The sequence below is a fragment of the Hypanus sabinus genome, chromosome 1, assembly GCF_030144855.1.
Source record: "Hypanus sabinus isolate sHypSab1 chromosome 1, sHypSab1.hap1, whole genome shotgun sequence".
Taxonomy (NCBI): domain Eukaryota; kingdom Metazoa; phylum Chordata; class Chondrichthyes; order Myliobatiformes; family Dasyatidae; genus Hypanus; species Hypanus sabinus.
Window position 1 is genome coordinate 91730217 of NC_082706.1, and position 16432 is coordinate 91746648.

General features: G+C 38.1%; 1 protein-coding gene across 10 annotated transcripts in view; it reads right to left on the reverse strand.

The window, feature by feature from the left end:
* The window catches only part of ubr5 (ubiquitin protein ligase E3 component n-recognin 5), a 186750-nt gene that overhangs the window by 96702 nt on the left and 73616 nt on the right, over nt 1–16432 (reverse strand). For 6 of the 10 annotated variants that reach the window (XM_059972068.1, XM_059972059.1, XM_059972040.1 and 3 more), the window contains 5 exons: nt 16214–16357; nt 14668–14826; nt 11665–11776; nt 8380–8534; nt 2914–3111 (listed from right to left, as the gene is read on the reverse strand). In XM_059972068.1, coding sequence (XP_059828051.1) covers nt 2914–3111; nt 8380–8534; nt 11665–11776; nt 14668–14826; nt 16214–16357 — 768 coding nt within the window. The remainder of the gene's footprint in view (nt 1–2913; nt 3112–8379; nt 8535–11664; nt 11777–14667; nt 14827–16213; nt 16358–16432) is intronic. The other 4 variants (XM_059972101.1, XM_059972097.1, XM_059972086.1 and 1 more) reach the window with 1 other exon arrangement.

Consider the following 16432-nt stretch of genomic DNA (forward strand, 5'->3'; position numbering starts at 1 on the left):
CCCATTGTAATCTACAACAACCTTCTACACTGTCCAAAACACCAATTCTCTTGTCATCTGCAAACTTACTCACCCATCTCTCCATTTCCTCACCCAAGAAATCTATAAAAATCATAAAGAGCAGACATCCCAGAACAGATCCCTGCAAAGCACCACTGGTCACCAACCTCCAGACAGAATACACTCCATCTACTACCACTGCTTGCCTTTTGTGCGAGATAATTCTGAATCCATGCAACTAAGTTTCCCTGGATCCCATGCCTCCCGACTTCCTGACTGAGCCTACCATGGACAATCTTGTCAAACACCTTACTAAAATCCTTATATTAAATCCTTATCCTTAAATCCATATCTATTGCTCTACCTTCAATTTCCTCAAAGAATTCAATCAAGCTCAAGAAGCATGAACTGCACCTCAAAGCCATGCTGATTATACCTAATCAGACGATGCTTCTCCAAATACTCATAGGTCCTCTCTGAGAATCCTCTCCAATAGTTTGCCCACCTCTGCTGCAAGGCCCAATAGTCTATCATTCCAAGGATTCCAAGGATAATTCCAAGGATTATCCTTTTTTGAACAAAGGAATAGTATTTACCATCTTCCAACTGTCTGGTAATACTCCTGCGGCCGGCAAGGATGCAAAGATCATCACCAATGGCAAGCAATCTTTTCCCTCACTTTCCATTGTAACATGGGATATATCACATCTGGGCTTGGGGAATTATCTATTCTAATGTTTTTCAAAAGTTCCAGTACATCCTCTTTGTTAACATGGACATATACCAGCATATTAGCCTGTTCTACAATGTCCTCACATTCGTGAACATCCTCTCACTGGTGAATACTGAAGCAAAGTATTCATTCACCCCTACCTCCTCCAACTCCAGGCGCATTGCCTCTTTTATCCCTGATTGGTCCTATCCACAATCTAGTCAAAGATTCAAAGGTTCACATTCCTGTGGAATGCCTTGGAGTTTCCATAATCCTCTCATGCCCCTCCCAGCTGTCCCAAGTCCCTTTTTAAGCTGCTTCCTGGCTACCTCATAACTTTCAAGAGGCCTGTCTGATCCTTGCTTCTTAAACTGTAAATGTGCTTTTCTTGTCATCCATGGTACCTTCACACTACCATCCTTTATCTGCCTCAAAGAGGCAAACCTATTCAGAACCCCATGCAAGTGCTCCCTAAACAATCGTCACTTTTCCATACCATTTGCTCCTGTCCCTGTCCAAGGTTATGGTGAAGGGCAGAAAATTGTGGTCACCCACCAAGAGATCAGTCACCTGACTAGGTTTATTGCCTAGCACTGAATCCAGTATAGCTTCTCATCTAGTCAGTCTATCCAGATTTTATGTCAGGCAATCCTTCCTGGACATACCTAACAAATTTCGCCCTATCCAAGCTTTTTGCACTAAGGAAGTGTCAATCAATATTAGTGAAGTTAAAGTCACTCATGTCAACAATCCTTGTTAGTTTTACACCTTTCCAAAGTTTGCCTCCTGATTTCTTCCTTATCATCTCTGTTGCTCTTGGGAGTTGGGGGGGGGGGGGGGAAGAGGAATGGGAGAGAGTATCTGTAGAAAAGAGTGAATGCCTCATTCCTGTTTCTGACTTCTACTCACACTGAAACAGTGGACAATGCCCTCTCTTTCTGCAGCTGTGGTGCTCTGATTAGCAATACCATTCCCCCCAGCTCTTTTACCTCCCTCCCTGTCCCCTTTGAACTATTTAAACCCCAAAACATGTAGTAGCTATTCCTGTTGTTGTGGCAGCTAAGTCACCAACATCATAGTTCCATGTATTGACCCATTCTTTAAGTTCATTACTCTTGTTCCTGATACTTATCACATCAGACACATTCCAATGTATCCAACTGTCTGCATTTATGCCCTATTCACTGCCTATCCTTCCTCACAGCCTCTCTAGATTGCATCCATCTTTACACCATCTGCTCCATATTCTGTCCTATAATCAGGATCCCATGTCATTGCCAACCGAGTTTAACCCCTCCCTAATAGCTCTAACAAACCTGCCCACAATATATTTGTCCCCTTCAAGTTTATGTGTAACTCATCCCTTTTGTGCAGGTCACACTTTCTCAAGAACAGAGACAATGATCCACAGATCAGAAACCTTATTCTGATGCACCAATTCTTCAGCTACACATTCACCTACAATATCACCCTATTCCTACCCTCACTGGTGTGTGGCACAGACTGCCATCCAGAGATTACTACTGTAGACATTCTGATTTTTAGAAGCTACCTAGCTCCCTATATTTGTTTTTCAGGACCTCATCCCTCTTCCTACTTATGTCAATGACACCAATGTGTACCACAACTTCAGGCTGCTCACCTTGACCCTGACATCTGATCAGCAACATACCATCCAAGAATTTTATTGAAGGTTCTTTCTCAAAGCAGACTTACATTGCACCGTTCACAGTCAAGGATGCAAATGAAAATGAAATGAATATATCAAGGTTTGTAAACCGTTCACAAACTAGAGCCACAGCCCTCAAAATTACAAATTTAAAAGGTATTGCGAACAGATTCCCACTAATTGTTGCATATCACTTTCATTACTTCCACAAAAAAGTCAAATCTACTATGCTCCAGCCAGCTCTGCTCCTTATCAAGCCTTCCAACATTTTTGATCCTTCAATGTAATCAATCAAACTACTTAAATAAAATACCACGACTCAATTACCAAAGTGCACCTTCATGGCCTGGTCCAAGTATCCCACTTCCCAAAGTTTACTTTTCAATCAAAAGCAATATATTATATTTAATCATATTTAATATATTAATATTATATGTAATCATATTGCCCAACATTTGCTTTACTGATTGGAGTGTTAAGTAGAGTCAATAGGAATGAACCTCAAACAATAAATTAAACTTAATAAACCTACCTCTACTGTCATTACAATAACAGCGGCTTTCTTTTTAATTGATGAATTTGCAGGAAGATTTGTTAAAGAATGAATACCCATTCCAAGACTAGTAATCGGTGGAAGATCTAACCAGTCAGGATCACGGATTCCACCCATGCAGTCTTTAGCCATTGGGTAGATTGTGCCATTTCCGTCCCTGAGGATGATAGGAGATTCCTGGAAATAACAATATAAGCAATGAGAAACATGCATTCGAGTAAGGTAAACTTGAGTGCACATTTTTCCAGAATTGGTAAAGTTTACTGGTGACTTGGGTCATGTGAATACCCTTATTCAGAATATAAATAACTACATTAAACAATCAAAATCTATAGTAAAGGGCTTGCAACTTGCATCATTTAGCTGTCTAACCTTAAGTAACAATTGCAAGAACACAAGCAAACACACAATTTAAATTCAATTCAACTTAATCTTAAAGCAGAATTCAATTCTCCACAAAACCTACATTTCTAAAAAAAAACAAATTTCAGCTTTAATACATACAAATATTAGGCAGTTAATAAAATAATTTAGTTTCAGTAACTGCCAAAATAGGTGCAATGTCCATGAACTTTGCCAAAATCACATCTTTGCTTAAAGCACAGTTAGCACAACAGTTTTATAGCTCAGGGCGTTGGAGCTCGGAGTTCAATTCCGACGTCATCTGTGTGTACTCCCCCATGCAATTGATAGGTTTTTTCCAGGTTCTCTGATTTCCTCCCATAATCCAGTTAGTAGGTATTGGTCACTGTAAGTTATCCTGTGATTAGGCTAGGGTTAAATTGGGGATTGCTGGGCAGTGAAACTCAAAGGGCCAGAGGGGCCTATTCTGCATTGCATCTCTAAATAAATAATCATATCAACATCTCATAATTCAGTCATTAACTAGCATTAGTCTCAATTCTAGAAAATCAAAAGTGAATTTAAGTATTACTTTAACCATTTGAAAAATTAGTTTTAACTTCACCTCTTACACAATTAATTGGGATACTAATGAATGTACATGAGGAAATCAATTACTGTGAGATACCTTCAAAATGCATTCTTAAATCAAGGTTATAAACCATAAAAAAAACCAAGTCCACATATTTATTATCGAAGTATGCGTATGTCGCCATATACTACCTGAAGATTTAGCAGGCATTTACAGGAAAATAAAGAAAAATAGAATTTATGAAAAACTATATATAAACAAAGATTGATAAACAACCAATGTGCAAAAGATGACAAATTGTGCAAATAGAAAAATAAATACTGAGAACATGAGTTGGAGAGTCTTTGAAAGTGACTCTGTAGGTTGTGGAATATGTTCAGAGTTGAGGTGAGTGATCTAGGCTGATTGAGGATCTTGATGGTTGTAGGGTACTAACTTCCTGAACCCAAGACTCTTGTACCTTTGCCCAATGGTAGTACAGTCGACCTTCACTAATCCGATTACCTGTAATCCAGTTCCTTCGATAATCCACCACTGATTTTAAATTTCCACACAACTGTAATTTCAAATTTCAATCTGCTGCGCATTGTTTTGGTTGCACTAGATCTGTTCATGAGTTGGCGCACTCTTGTAAGCACAGACAGGCGATTCCTGCTTGTTGTGATAGTGGCTCAAAGAAACAGATGTGTGTAAGAAAAACAATGAAAGACGGAAGTAGTTCGGAACAAGATAAAGTGCTGATAACGTGGTTTAATCATCGTGTAAGTGAAGGTGTTGAACTATCTGGAGATATGGTGAAGGAACAAGCAAAAGTGTTTCATGAAGAACTAGGACTAGATTATGAGTGTGACTATAGTGAAGGCTGGCTTCATCGGTTGAAGCAGCATCATGGCTTACAGTTTCGTGCAGTGTGTGGTGAAAAACATTCAGCAGACAAGGAAGCAGCAGCAGAGCTTGTTGACAAGTTTGTCAAGTTAGTCTCTGATGAAAAACTGAGCCGTGAACAGGTGTACAATGTTGTACCAGTTTCAGCAGCAGTTCCTGATGCTACTCATTTTTCAAGATGAAGATGTTGATGATCCTGACAACCCCACACTTGCAGACATGTAACTTTGCCTGAAGGTATATTAAACGTCTCACTTTAGAAGTGGAAGTGCTCAACTTCTCTGTATAAGTTAATTCCTGTAAACTTACTTGTACCCTTTATTTTATCTGTAACTGTACAATATTACTTTATTAAAATTTTACTTGCTGCTTGTTTAATATTTCTATTTCATTATTATCTAACTTGTACTCATATACATGATATTTTAAAGGTATGATGAGGCGGTTAGCTATTGCTTAATGTGATCCTTCTGTAATTCGGCATTTTCACTAATCAGGCACTCCTGAGGTCTCAATGGTGCTGGATTAGTGAAGGTCAACCTGTGAAGGGAACATAGCCTAAATGGCAAGGGTGCTTGATGATGGTTTCTTGTGGCAATGTTTCTTGTAAATATGCTCAATGGACTTGGCTGTATGGACTTGACTTTTCCTTTCCTGGGCATTAGTGTTTCCATACCAGGTTGTGATGCATTCAGGATACTCTCCACTGTGCATCTATACAAGTTTGTCAAAGCTATTGATGACATGCCAAATGGAGCAGTGTACATGACAGGTTGCATTTGTATGGCAACCATAATGAAAATACTACTCCCTTTAAAACTTGGCAAATATTAACACTGAGGGAAAAGAAACAGGAAGGCACATCATTAAGGACTTGCTCACAAGGCTTAAGCTTAAAAAGCATCTTAAAAGGAAGAAACAGAGATATTCAGCCAGGGAGCCTGTAATCGAGATAGTTTAAAGCACACGTGCCAGTGAGGGAAAGGAAGAGGGAAGTTCACTAAGTGACATTGTGAGCAGAGGAAATGACAAAGGAAGGGACATGAATTACTGCAATGTTAATAGAGCTGGCAGCTTGCCAACTCAAGGATCATGGCTATACACAACTTGGTTCACAGTGGAACATGGACAAAGATTTGGATGTTACAAATGGCATCCAGCTGTAGTGGGAAGCTAAGAAAATCTCCATGAGAATTTAAGCAGCAGACAAATACAAAAATAGCTGGAGAAGGCCAATATTAGAGCTGTAAAAAGATAATACCAAACTGCTTTTGCAATGCAGACATGAAGGCATTGAGCAAAATATTGCTCATGAGAAATATAAAGTTAGTTGAATCATAGTGATCATAGTCTAACCCAGCCTTGCACAGTGGCTAAGAAGATAAAATTATTGGCAAGGGAACAAAAAAGCATCCAAGTCAAATATAATGACTTGGAATTTCCCAACATTTATAGGTGGTTGTTGGCTAACAGACTCTGTGGGCCGAAGAAGCCTGGTTTTGTGTTTTCTCTCTCTATGACTCCAGAATTTAATGGGAAGTATATTTCATTCAGGAATAATTGAGGAGGAGCTTAGGAGGAGACAACAGCACTTAACTGTGACTCCTTTGCTTGCATCTTCAGAGACAGCTCTATTTCCATCTTTAATATCTATTTTTCCCTTTCAGGGTTCTTTTGAAGACTCTGACCTGGGAAGACATCTGACATGCTGATTTCAGTTCTTTCTGGGAATGGGACCTGCTCTTGGGGGTTCACGACAGGCTGTTATTCGATATACCAAGGATGCAGCCTAAGAGATTCACTTGCTTTCAGAGTTCCGGGATGCCTTGGCTCTGGAGATGGGCAGACCGAAGGTGGCGTCTCTGTCGGAATCCGGGGTGTCGTGGAAGATTGAAGATGTTTGGCTGTGTGCCCTGCAACCCGAGTTCTTTGGGCAGAGAACTCAGAAGAGACGATGCAAAAAAATCAGCGAGTTGTTTGTTATGTCTCTCCTCTCGCTGTGAAACGGAGACACCTCTTTATCCCTTTTTAGGGAGAGAGAGCACCTGTGGCATGTCGAATACGAGTAGTCTGTGACGTACTGCAAGTCTGTATCTTTACTGATGCTTTGCTGCACACTTGAGTGCTCGGTGAAGGGTGCTGATGCTTATTTTTGCTGGTGGGAGGCATTTTTACTTTGCTGCTGCTTTAGCGTGGTAGGGGGAGCTGGGGGGGGTTTGGGGTTCTAAACATTTAACTGTCATTCATTCTTTGGGGGCACTCCTCTGTTTTTGTGGATGGTGGCGCAGAAAAAGCATTTTAGGATGTATATTGTATTCATTTCGCTGACATTAAATGTACCTCTGAAACCTTGAAATAGTCAATATGGGAGCAATTGCTATGGGGGCACTGATGTACTGAAGCAGGTAAGTAAAAAATGAAACATTACCATATAAATAACCAAAGATGGAAGCCTCAGGTCTTGAAGTTTCAAGTTAACTTCACACCAAATATAGTCAAAATTCTATTCATATTTCCAACCTTCACATGTAAAATAATACATCACAACACTACACTATGAAAACTGGGATCATGTAAATGTTCAGGCAAAATTTTCAAACGGAGGGCCTTCAAAATCAACATTATGTAACCAACCGGAAACCTGGATATGATTCTGATTACAAAATTCTCACAAATATTACACATTTTAATCCAAGGGTTGTCATTACACAATTAGTATTAAGATACTACTTAAATATTATTAAATAATTAGTAAAAGTCTTCACCTAGTGCAGATTAAGTTGAACATAAGGATACATTGAATTCCACTTGACCTGGCTATGTGTCTAGTCCAAGTTCAGTTTTGCCAATATTTAAAAAAAATCTTCAAACTGTATACAAGCCAATTACTAGGGGTTAAAATGTAAAAGGAACATTTTAAAAGGGCTAGAGAAAGATTAACATTCCTCACACTCAATTATTCTGGTTTGACCAACATGATTTAACACACCTCCCAAGGATATCATGTCCCCCATGAAGGATATGTTTTCTTTCATTGCAAATTAGAGGACAAACTTTGATTTGCCAAGTTTGAGTAAATTAGGTTGTTTAGTTCTCAAAATAACTTTAAGACTGTACTACAAAGAGAAATTAATGGACAATGACTAGCAGGGTTATGGAAAATATATTCTAATGTCAACAAACATAGAGTTAGTAAAATCAGTTTTTGTGGGACTTAACAGTTTATGAACACAGGCTAACTATCCCAGACAGAGCCTGTGCACAAAACTAATACCCCAGGGGAGTCTGTGTGTGGGGGACCAGGAAAACACTGTAGTTAAGAAATACAATGCAACTTGTCACCTGAGGTACTGTAGGATTATCTGATTATCTGTGCCAACTGCATCTCATTTGTTACTGCTGATTGGAGATTTGGCACGTAGGTGCCTGCTGCATCTATTTTACCCCTAATAAATGATTTTGTGATAAGATACTTGTGGAAGTAACTGTTCCTCAGCCACTTAAATCATATGTGGATAAGAAAGGCATCGAAATCCACTCTCAACATCTGGCTCTACTGACTCCAGTCACATCCACTGACTTAGATCATATTGATAATAAATTAAAATCCAAGGAGAGACAATTACCTGTCCAGCTGTGTAAATTTCTACATTGCGTTCATTCTGGCCAAGGAAAGCAACACTGCTCGTAGGGAAATTATGCTCCTGCTCAGCTTTACCCGTTGCTAGATCAAAGATGCAATAGCGCACCCAGCTCCCGGTCTTCAGCACAGTATGAACACCTAGTGGCCAAAGATTTAATAAAATACATGTGTGATTAAGCAAATCACATTGTGCGATTTTAATCATAACTAGATCAATAACCAGGTCTATTACTGGGAGATTCAGGTTTACTCAATAAGCTTTGCTTTCATTTTCAACAGTTTTATTAAGGGGTCAGCATTTCTAAGGAAATGTTCAAATAACCTATCAAAAATTATGCTGTTTCAAATATGGCATCACTAAATAGAGTATGCTTTTTTACTTTAGAGAGGAAGAAATGAGAAGTATTTTCAATTCCTGTAACTTTGGTTGGAAAACAGATTCATCTTTTTGAGTAAAGGCTCAAGTTTGATGGCACTGTGATGGAAAAATATTGACCTTCCAAGCTTTCCACTTATAAAGCCAAATCACAATACTTCTCAAGACCTGTAGTTTGATTTTCTTTACCAATAACTTGCTATAAAGTTTGTGGGAACAAAGAAACCCCAAATTTAAACAAACACAAAAAGAGTTCAGAAATAAATTGACCATAGAGAATAAAGGCTTACCTGATAGGGTAAACCTACAAACTCTCAAAGTAGTAATTACAATGGTAAATATATCTTAAAAACAACTAATGAAAAACATTCAGGTTAAGCAACAATAATCACACTAAATAATCACACTAAATCAAAGCTTCTTTAGAGAGAAAACATAAAAGGACTGAACACTACCCACAAGAGTACAAGAGAGGGTATTTAAAAAAAAATGCCCAGCGTAAAGCCAGGGTAAAAACAAAAAAAAGTAAACGAGAAAACATGGAACTTAATGGGCTGGAATATACCCAATCCAGCTGGTAATTCAGTACAGAGCCGGTGATAACATCCTCTTCTCAGATTAGGTTATTTGACTCCTATGTGCTTGTTTAAATATACTTAGAGACAAATTGGAAGCTAGGCCCTTGCACATCCCACTTCCCACTCTGGCTCTACATATACCACAAATATACTGACCTGTGGGGCTAGATGCAGGTTGCAAAGAGGCCCTCAATTTGACAAGTAACAGAACGCAGTCACTAGCCAAGTGAAAGGTACAGAGGTTCGCTTATCTTTCTTTACCCAATTTCCATTACTAGGGTAGCACAGTAGCATGGCAATTAGCACAATTGCTTTACAGCACCAGCAATTTCTGATCAGGGTTCCATTCCAACCACTGTCTGTAAGGAGTTTGCATGTTCTCCCCGTGACAGTATGGGCTTCCTCTGGGTGCTCCAATTTTCTCCCACATTTCAAAGACATATAGTTGGGGTTAGGGTTAATGAGTTATAGTCATGCTATGTTGGCATTCGAAAGCATGGTGACACCTGTAGGCTGACCCCATCCGTACTGATTTAATGTAAATGCATTTCACTGTGCACAAGTGAAATACACAGAAATACGCACATGTGACAAATAAAGCTAATCCTCATCTTTCTTCCAGTAGTTAAAGGTAAGCTTTATTTCACATTCTTTAAATCAGATGACTGGTTTTAAAAGTTTCCGATACAAGCAAACTTTCAAAAAGCAAGAGAACTGGTTCAAAATTTGCTTTGTGAGCCATTACCACAGAATTCAGCAAAGGCGAGTACTTTTACTTTGTAGACAAGCCTTGGCATCAATTGGTACTACTTGCTCCTGAGAAAAAGCATCATTAAGTGATTGGGGTCAGCTTAATCCACAGACTACTTCAACCTTGTGTTTAAAAAAAGAGCTATTCTCTCTAATGACCGTATTTTCCAGCAAGGATTGGTAAGCATTGTTAGGAAACCTTAATTACTTTTCCTCAGGAAGGTAATTTTAAGATTCTAGTTGTTGGAAGCACAAAGAGGGAATCAATGCAGTCTGAACAACTGATCAGTAAATAATCAATAAACTCGTTTATTTATACACATAAAGAACTAAGTAGTACTGCTACAAAATAATGATTTTGCTTTATAGCATTAGGATAAAGATAATATATTTAAAAATATTTTCTATGCATTTTCGTATCTAGCCCTTTAGGTGATCCTGCCAACCACTTTGATCCTCAAAAGATTAATTCAATTTCTGTAGAAGTCAATATAGAGGGATTGACCAATAAATCTACATAAAACACTCATAATCCCTTAAACATTTTTTTAAATTGTTTATTTTCATTTCATTATTGTCCCACTTTTGCATGGTTTAAGTTATTTTGTGTCACATTACCATTTTCTAAAACTAACTTTGAAAGACTGTATTTACTGTCTGATAACACATACAGCTGTTAGTGTTGGAATCCAGGTGATAAAACCCAAAAATTATTAGATTTCACTCCCATTAATTTCCCCAATATTTTTCTAAGCAATAATACCAATTTCTTTCACATTCTTTCCAGGTGGTTTACCTCCATGCTATTCTTTTTGCAAATCCACTGAAACATTTACAGCCTGTTTTATAGGCACTCATCAGATTACACTAAGACACTTCAGCTCCTTGGCAATGCCATGATACTTGCCTTTGCTGAATTCTGACATTTCCTCTAATCTTTAGACTGTTAGTTTTGGCAATACTATTAGCCTTTATACATTGGGACTAACACACTTAACTTCTCTTTTACACCATTGCAGGACCACTCTTTCTGCTGGAGTTTTGTTTTTAAAGGATATCTATTTTTGTAAGTTACGTACTCATTTTTAGATACTACCATTACTCATCTATTAATATAACTTATCTTGTAATATTTCCAATGAAGCAAAGCCAACACATCTCATAACTTAGCAATTTTCTTTGTTTAAAGTAAGACCCTAGTTTAAGACTGAACCATATCACTTCCAACCATTATGAACACTGATCCCTAAAGATTCACATCTTAAATGAAGCACTGTGCAAATAGAATGTCCTTGAGTTGAGTCTTCCTATCTCAGTAACTCAAGACTTTCAGCTTCCACGGCAATTACTACTTCTCGTGCATAGCTTGTGAAGATTAAAGTCTGTTATGATTACCCTATGACCTTGTTGGATTTGTGAGCAACCCGACCGTCTTTAAAAGACCTGATTATGGCTAGAAGTGAAAGCTCAGTTATATTATATTATCACCTTGTTTCAATAAAAACCTGCAAATGTTCTTTAGTGGTCTTATAATAAATATATAGAGTACAGCATCTGAACTCACCCTTTGAATCCACATTCACTGCAAGGATCTCAGCTTTGTCTGGAATAGTAAGCTTTTTAGGTGTGCGTTGGAAACAGTCTGGAATCTTTGGTGTTCCACCTGTTTTCACCACCTGAAGCAAGACAGAGAAGCACCAAAATATAAACATAATCAGCATTTCAAATAGGAGTAACTCAACAAAAAGCTTTCAGTTATAGTAAACACCTAAGTAAAATGTATCACATCAATAATTTACAACCCTTCTGAAGTATACTACAACTACACCAAGTCCATTTAAAAAATTTGTGACAGTGTTCACTACTTTCAACACGAGGAGTCCAAAGAAACTGAACATTACCAACACAAAGCAAATGACTGCGGAGATAGAGCATGGTGCACAAATGGAGTTCGCACTTCAAGACAGGTGTGTAGATGATACTGAAAATGAGAAAGACAGAAGATGGCAACAGAACAATACTGTTTAGATATTAGAGGAAGGAAACGGTAGTTGGAAACTATTCCATGTTAAATTGGTTGGAGAGACAAATTGGGAAGAGAAGTGACGGGACAACGAAGAATGGATTGTGTCATTTATCCTTAGTGGAAGGCACCTGTCCTCCTCCTGTGCAATAATGGAGGATGACTGAATAGCTTGAAACTGCACACTAAAATGACCGAGGAGAAATCTAGATCTTTCCACCAATAAACTTACCCAGAGGTAACAAAAACTAGAAGATGCCAGCTCAAATCCGCCATGTGGTCTGATCACTTAAATGCGCAAGGTTCCAACTAGGTAATTTCAGTCTGGCAGTTTATATAATCACACCACAATATCCATAAAATAAACTATAACTAGATCACTGACAAAGGTGACAACAGTGCAGGGAAAACTTACAAAAGAATTCAGAAAAGATGGGCCATTATCAAGGTCTTTCAGGGAATTAAAAAACCTAAGAACTGCATTGTGTAAAGCCTAGGGCGTGGAACTGCACTCTCTGAACCCCCCCCACAGTCTTTAGTAAGAGACATCAGGCTCAAAAGCAAATGTAAACCACCATTTGTAGATTAAAGACAGAAAAGCTAGTCTAAACCGTCTATTATGAAGGCTTGAAGGGAAGCTTGAAATAATTAGATGCACAAATTCAGCACTTATAAAATTCCTAAAAGAAAACTTTGCAAAACTGGAAATGTGAACACATTTCAAAAGGGTGGGTGAAAATGGGGACAAAAGCTAGGAAATTACTTCAGCTAGTTAGTTTATTTGAGGAATATTGTGGGAATACAAAAAAGATACAATTAGTAAAACACTTGGCAAAACAGGAACTCATTAAGGCCATTAGGTATGCATTTCTAGAAGAGACTATAGCTGAAATAGAATATTCTTTGAAAGAAAAAGGGAACATACGGTCAGACAGAAAGAAGAACCTGGCAGACAAAAGGCAAAGTGCATATGAAAATTCTTTGAACTGCAAGGATCAATTCAGAGATCCACAGCAAAACTCTCATGTTAAAGCTACTTCAATTATCCACTTGCAACACAACAACCTGCAGTTCATAACTGAAGGGAATATTATTTTATGATACTCAGTGAAAGCTTAATGAATAATCATGAGGTTAATGATAAATTGCAGGCATAATTATACAAGTTATCAAGTAGATAATGCAGTGGGGACAGGGTTCTGAGGGATAGAAAGTTTTCAGCAGAAACCCACTTGAAAGGCCTACGGAAAAAAAGCCTTCAAAAGAGAAAATTTTGCCTCAAGATGCCAGTTCATTAAGGTGTGACAGCAGGAACAATGTAAGACATAAAAGGCCAATGAAATACATTGTTCTCCATGTTAAACACCTTGGACCTTAGCTTTGCACACCACCTGAAAGCGAAGGAATGATTATAGTGTATTTCTCAGGAACAGGAGGCTGTGGTTGTACAGGGGTGGGGGGAGCAGGTTATTGAAAGGCTGCAATCACTACAGATGACAGATAGGGTCTTAAAGGAACAATAAAGATGAATTTCTTGCTTACAGTGAAGTAGTAACATGGTATTGTTAAAAGCAACAGGAAAGGATCCTGTGCAAAGGATTATACAAATTTGCACTTCTCAGTAAGGGGCCATACAGGTTTATCTAATGTTGCATAAAATATACTGTTCAAGAATGTGAATAGTATTAGACTGGGTGACTTGTGTAGATTAAAATCAGTATAGAATTAATTGCCAGATGGCCTATTTCTATGTTGTCACTTTTGCAGATCAGAATAGGATACATCATTTACCAGTGTAAATGGTTTAAAACTTCAGAGACCAATGAAACTACCAGTTATCAATATGCACCCACCACTCAAACTTTATAGTTAAAGAACTGATCCAGCTGCAGGATGCAAAAAAACCAGTGGTATAAGAAGACAGCAGTACAAATGAAATTATAAAAACTCACAGAAGTCAAAGAATAAAGCACCTGCAAGACCCAAAAATGGCGCAAAGCATTCTGACATTTACTACGCTTAAGTGGAAACTGGCATGTCTACAAGCAAAAAGCGAATCAGTTCAGAGCATAATCATATTCTACGTTGCTTAACATGGGCCACAAAAGTGCATTTTCTCCCCTACTTCAATGTGACCCTCCTACATTGCAGACTGCAATATCCTCAAAGTGGTAACAAAAGACTGGCACCAATTGTGCTACTTCCTACTTGCATGGTACTTGTAGCTTCAAGTGACCAAATAGATAGTGCACTTCTACATCTCGTTCAGTGCTAACTCAGGTCCTTTTGCCAGGTTGATGCAATGAACCCTAATATGATAGAAGGGTGTGGTCTGCTGTCTAAAATCATCCTAGCATGCCTTCTTTCAAGTACAACAGAAAGTATGACATACTGTGATTAGACTACTTCTAAAGCATTGATCTAGTATTATAGACAGGCAAGTATCAACATGTCAAAGAAACTAATGGGTCGGGTATTCCAGTTTCTTATGGAAAAAGGAGCCACCACATGCACTAATTATCTGCCAAAGCAAGGTCTAGTCACCTCTGTCTGCAGATTCAGGTGTGAGGGTACTGCTGGGTGGGCACAGAATACCTCACGTGCAGTCTGACCTGGTTGGCAGCCTTCCGCTGGTCCTCGTTTTCCAAACACGTTAGATAAGGAGGATTCCCATTGGAGAACCCATTGGTACCAATAATAGTGCTGGGAGTAAAACAAAAACACTCTAATTGTCACAAAGGCTCAAGATTTTCTAAGTGCTAGCAATAATTGCTAGGAAAATAAAACCAAACCTGGTGTGGTGATGACTTTAAATTTGTTGAACACCTTTTTATGTTACTGCTAAATACAGCTCAGTCAGTGCTCAACAAACCTTGATGCCCAATTAGTACAAGGACTTCAACCTGGTGCTAATGACCAGTTGAATCACATGAAAAATCCACTTGGCAGATTTAGAACCAAAATCATATGCCACACTAAGTGAATGAAAACCTGAATTGTGGTTATCCACCCCCTTTCTTCTACCACAAGGCTCAGTTAAAATCAGGCACATGCCCCAACTAATTTGACCTAATGCTTTGGATTCAGTTTTGAGAAATGATTTACAAGCTTAAATTTTGATCCAAAAATGCAACAGACAGACAGGTTTTAAATTTATCATCTGATTTAATATCAGAAAGTAATTTATCATTTAATGAGGAAAGAGACATGGCTTAGAAGTCATACATTCAAAATGCTGGGGGAACCTGCTGAGTTCCTCCAGCGTTTCATGTGCGTTGCTTTGGGTTTCCAGCATCTGCAGAATGTTTTGTCGTTATGGCTTAGAAGTTGCAAGTTTTCTTTCAAATAGAATTGATAAAGCTATGCAATGCACTGTTACACTTACCATTGGAATAAACCGAGACATAAAACTGTTTATACCAATTTTATTCAAATAAACCAAGCAGAAATGAGTTTGAGATTACAAAATTAATAAACGTTTGCTATCTTCCACTATATAATGCAAGATGATTTTTTTTTTTATTTCTAAAGGTGCAAGCTCCTCATCAGGTATACAACTGGCATAGTTTCAAACCAAAATAGGCCATGCAGATGAGAAGTCCGTTGATGACAAACAACTGCACATATGGTGAACAACAACTTTAATAGCACAAGCACTTTATGATAATGGGCTTGAAGAGGGTAAGGAGCAAAGAAAGACACAAAGAACAGGTGGAAGTCTCAATCTATTTCTAAAGAAAAGCCAACTTATTTGGTTGTGTGATGTCTCAGCCCTAACAATCTTCACAAGAATCACCGCCACAATGACATCCACCCCCATGATCCCTCTGCCAAAAAAAAAAGCCCAGTGTTTATTTAAGACCAACTAATTTTAATTGGACTTAATTGTTGATGACTGAATTTAGAAAATTCTAATTGGAAGTCATCACACTGAGCTTTAAAAACCATAGTTGCTGTTTAATGTTTGATGTTGAGCCAACTTCAAATAACCATCACCTGTCTTTGTACAATAATAATTCTACAATAATTCTACAATTCAACTAATTCAACATAAACTTAATTATTTTAAAAAATATCTAAAAATGCTTACTTGCAGTTCATCAATTCGAAGCAGCCTACAGTCTTGCAGCAGAGAAGTTGGATCAGCATCTGCACTAGCACAGCTCTGATTACTGACATTGCTAGAAGTTCCAGGGAATTTCACAGCAACATAAGCACCATCCACTTTCAATACCTTGAAAATCAAGTGAATTTTACAGACAAACATTGCAATAATAAAATTCAACTTAAGCAAAAACCTTTATTATTC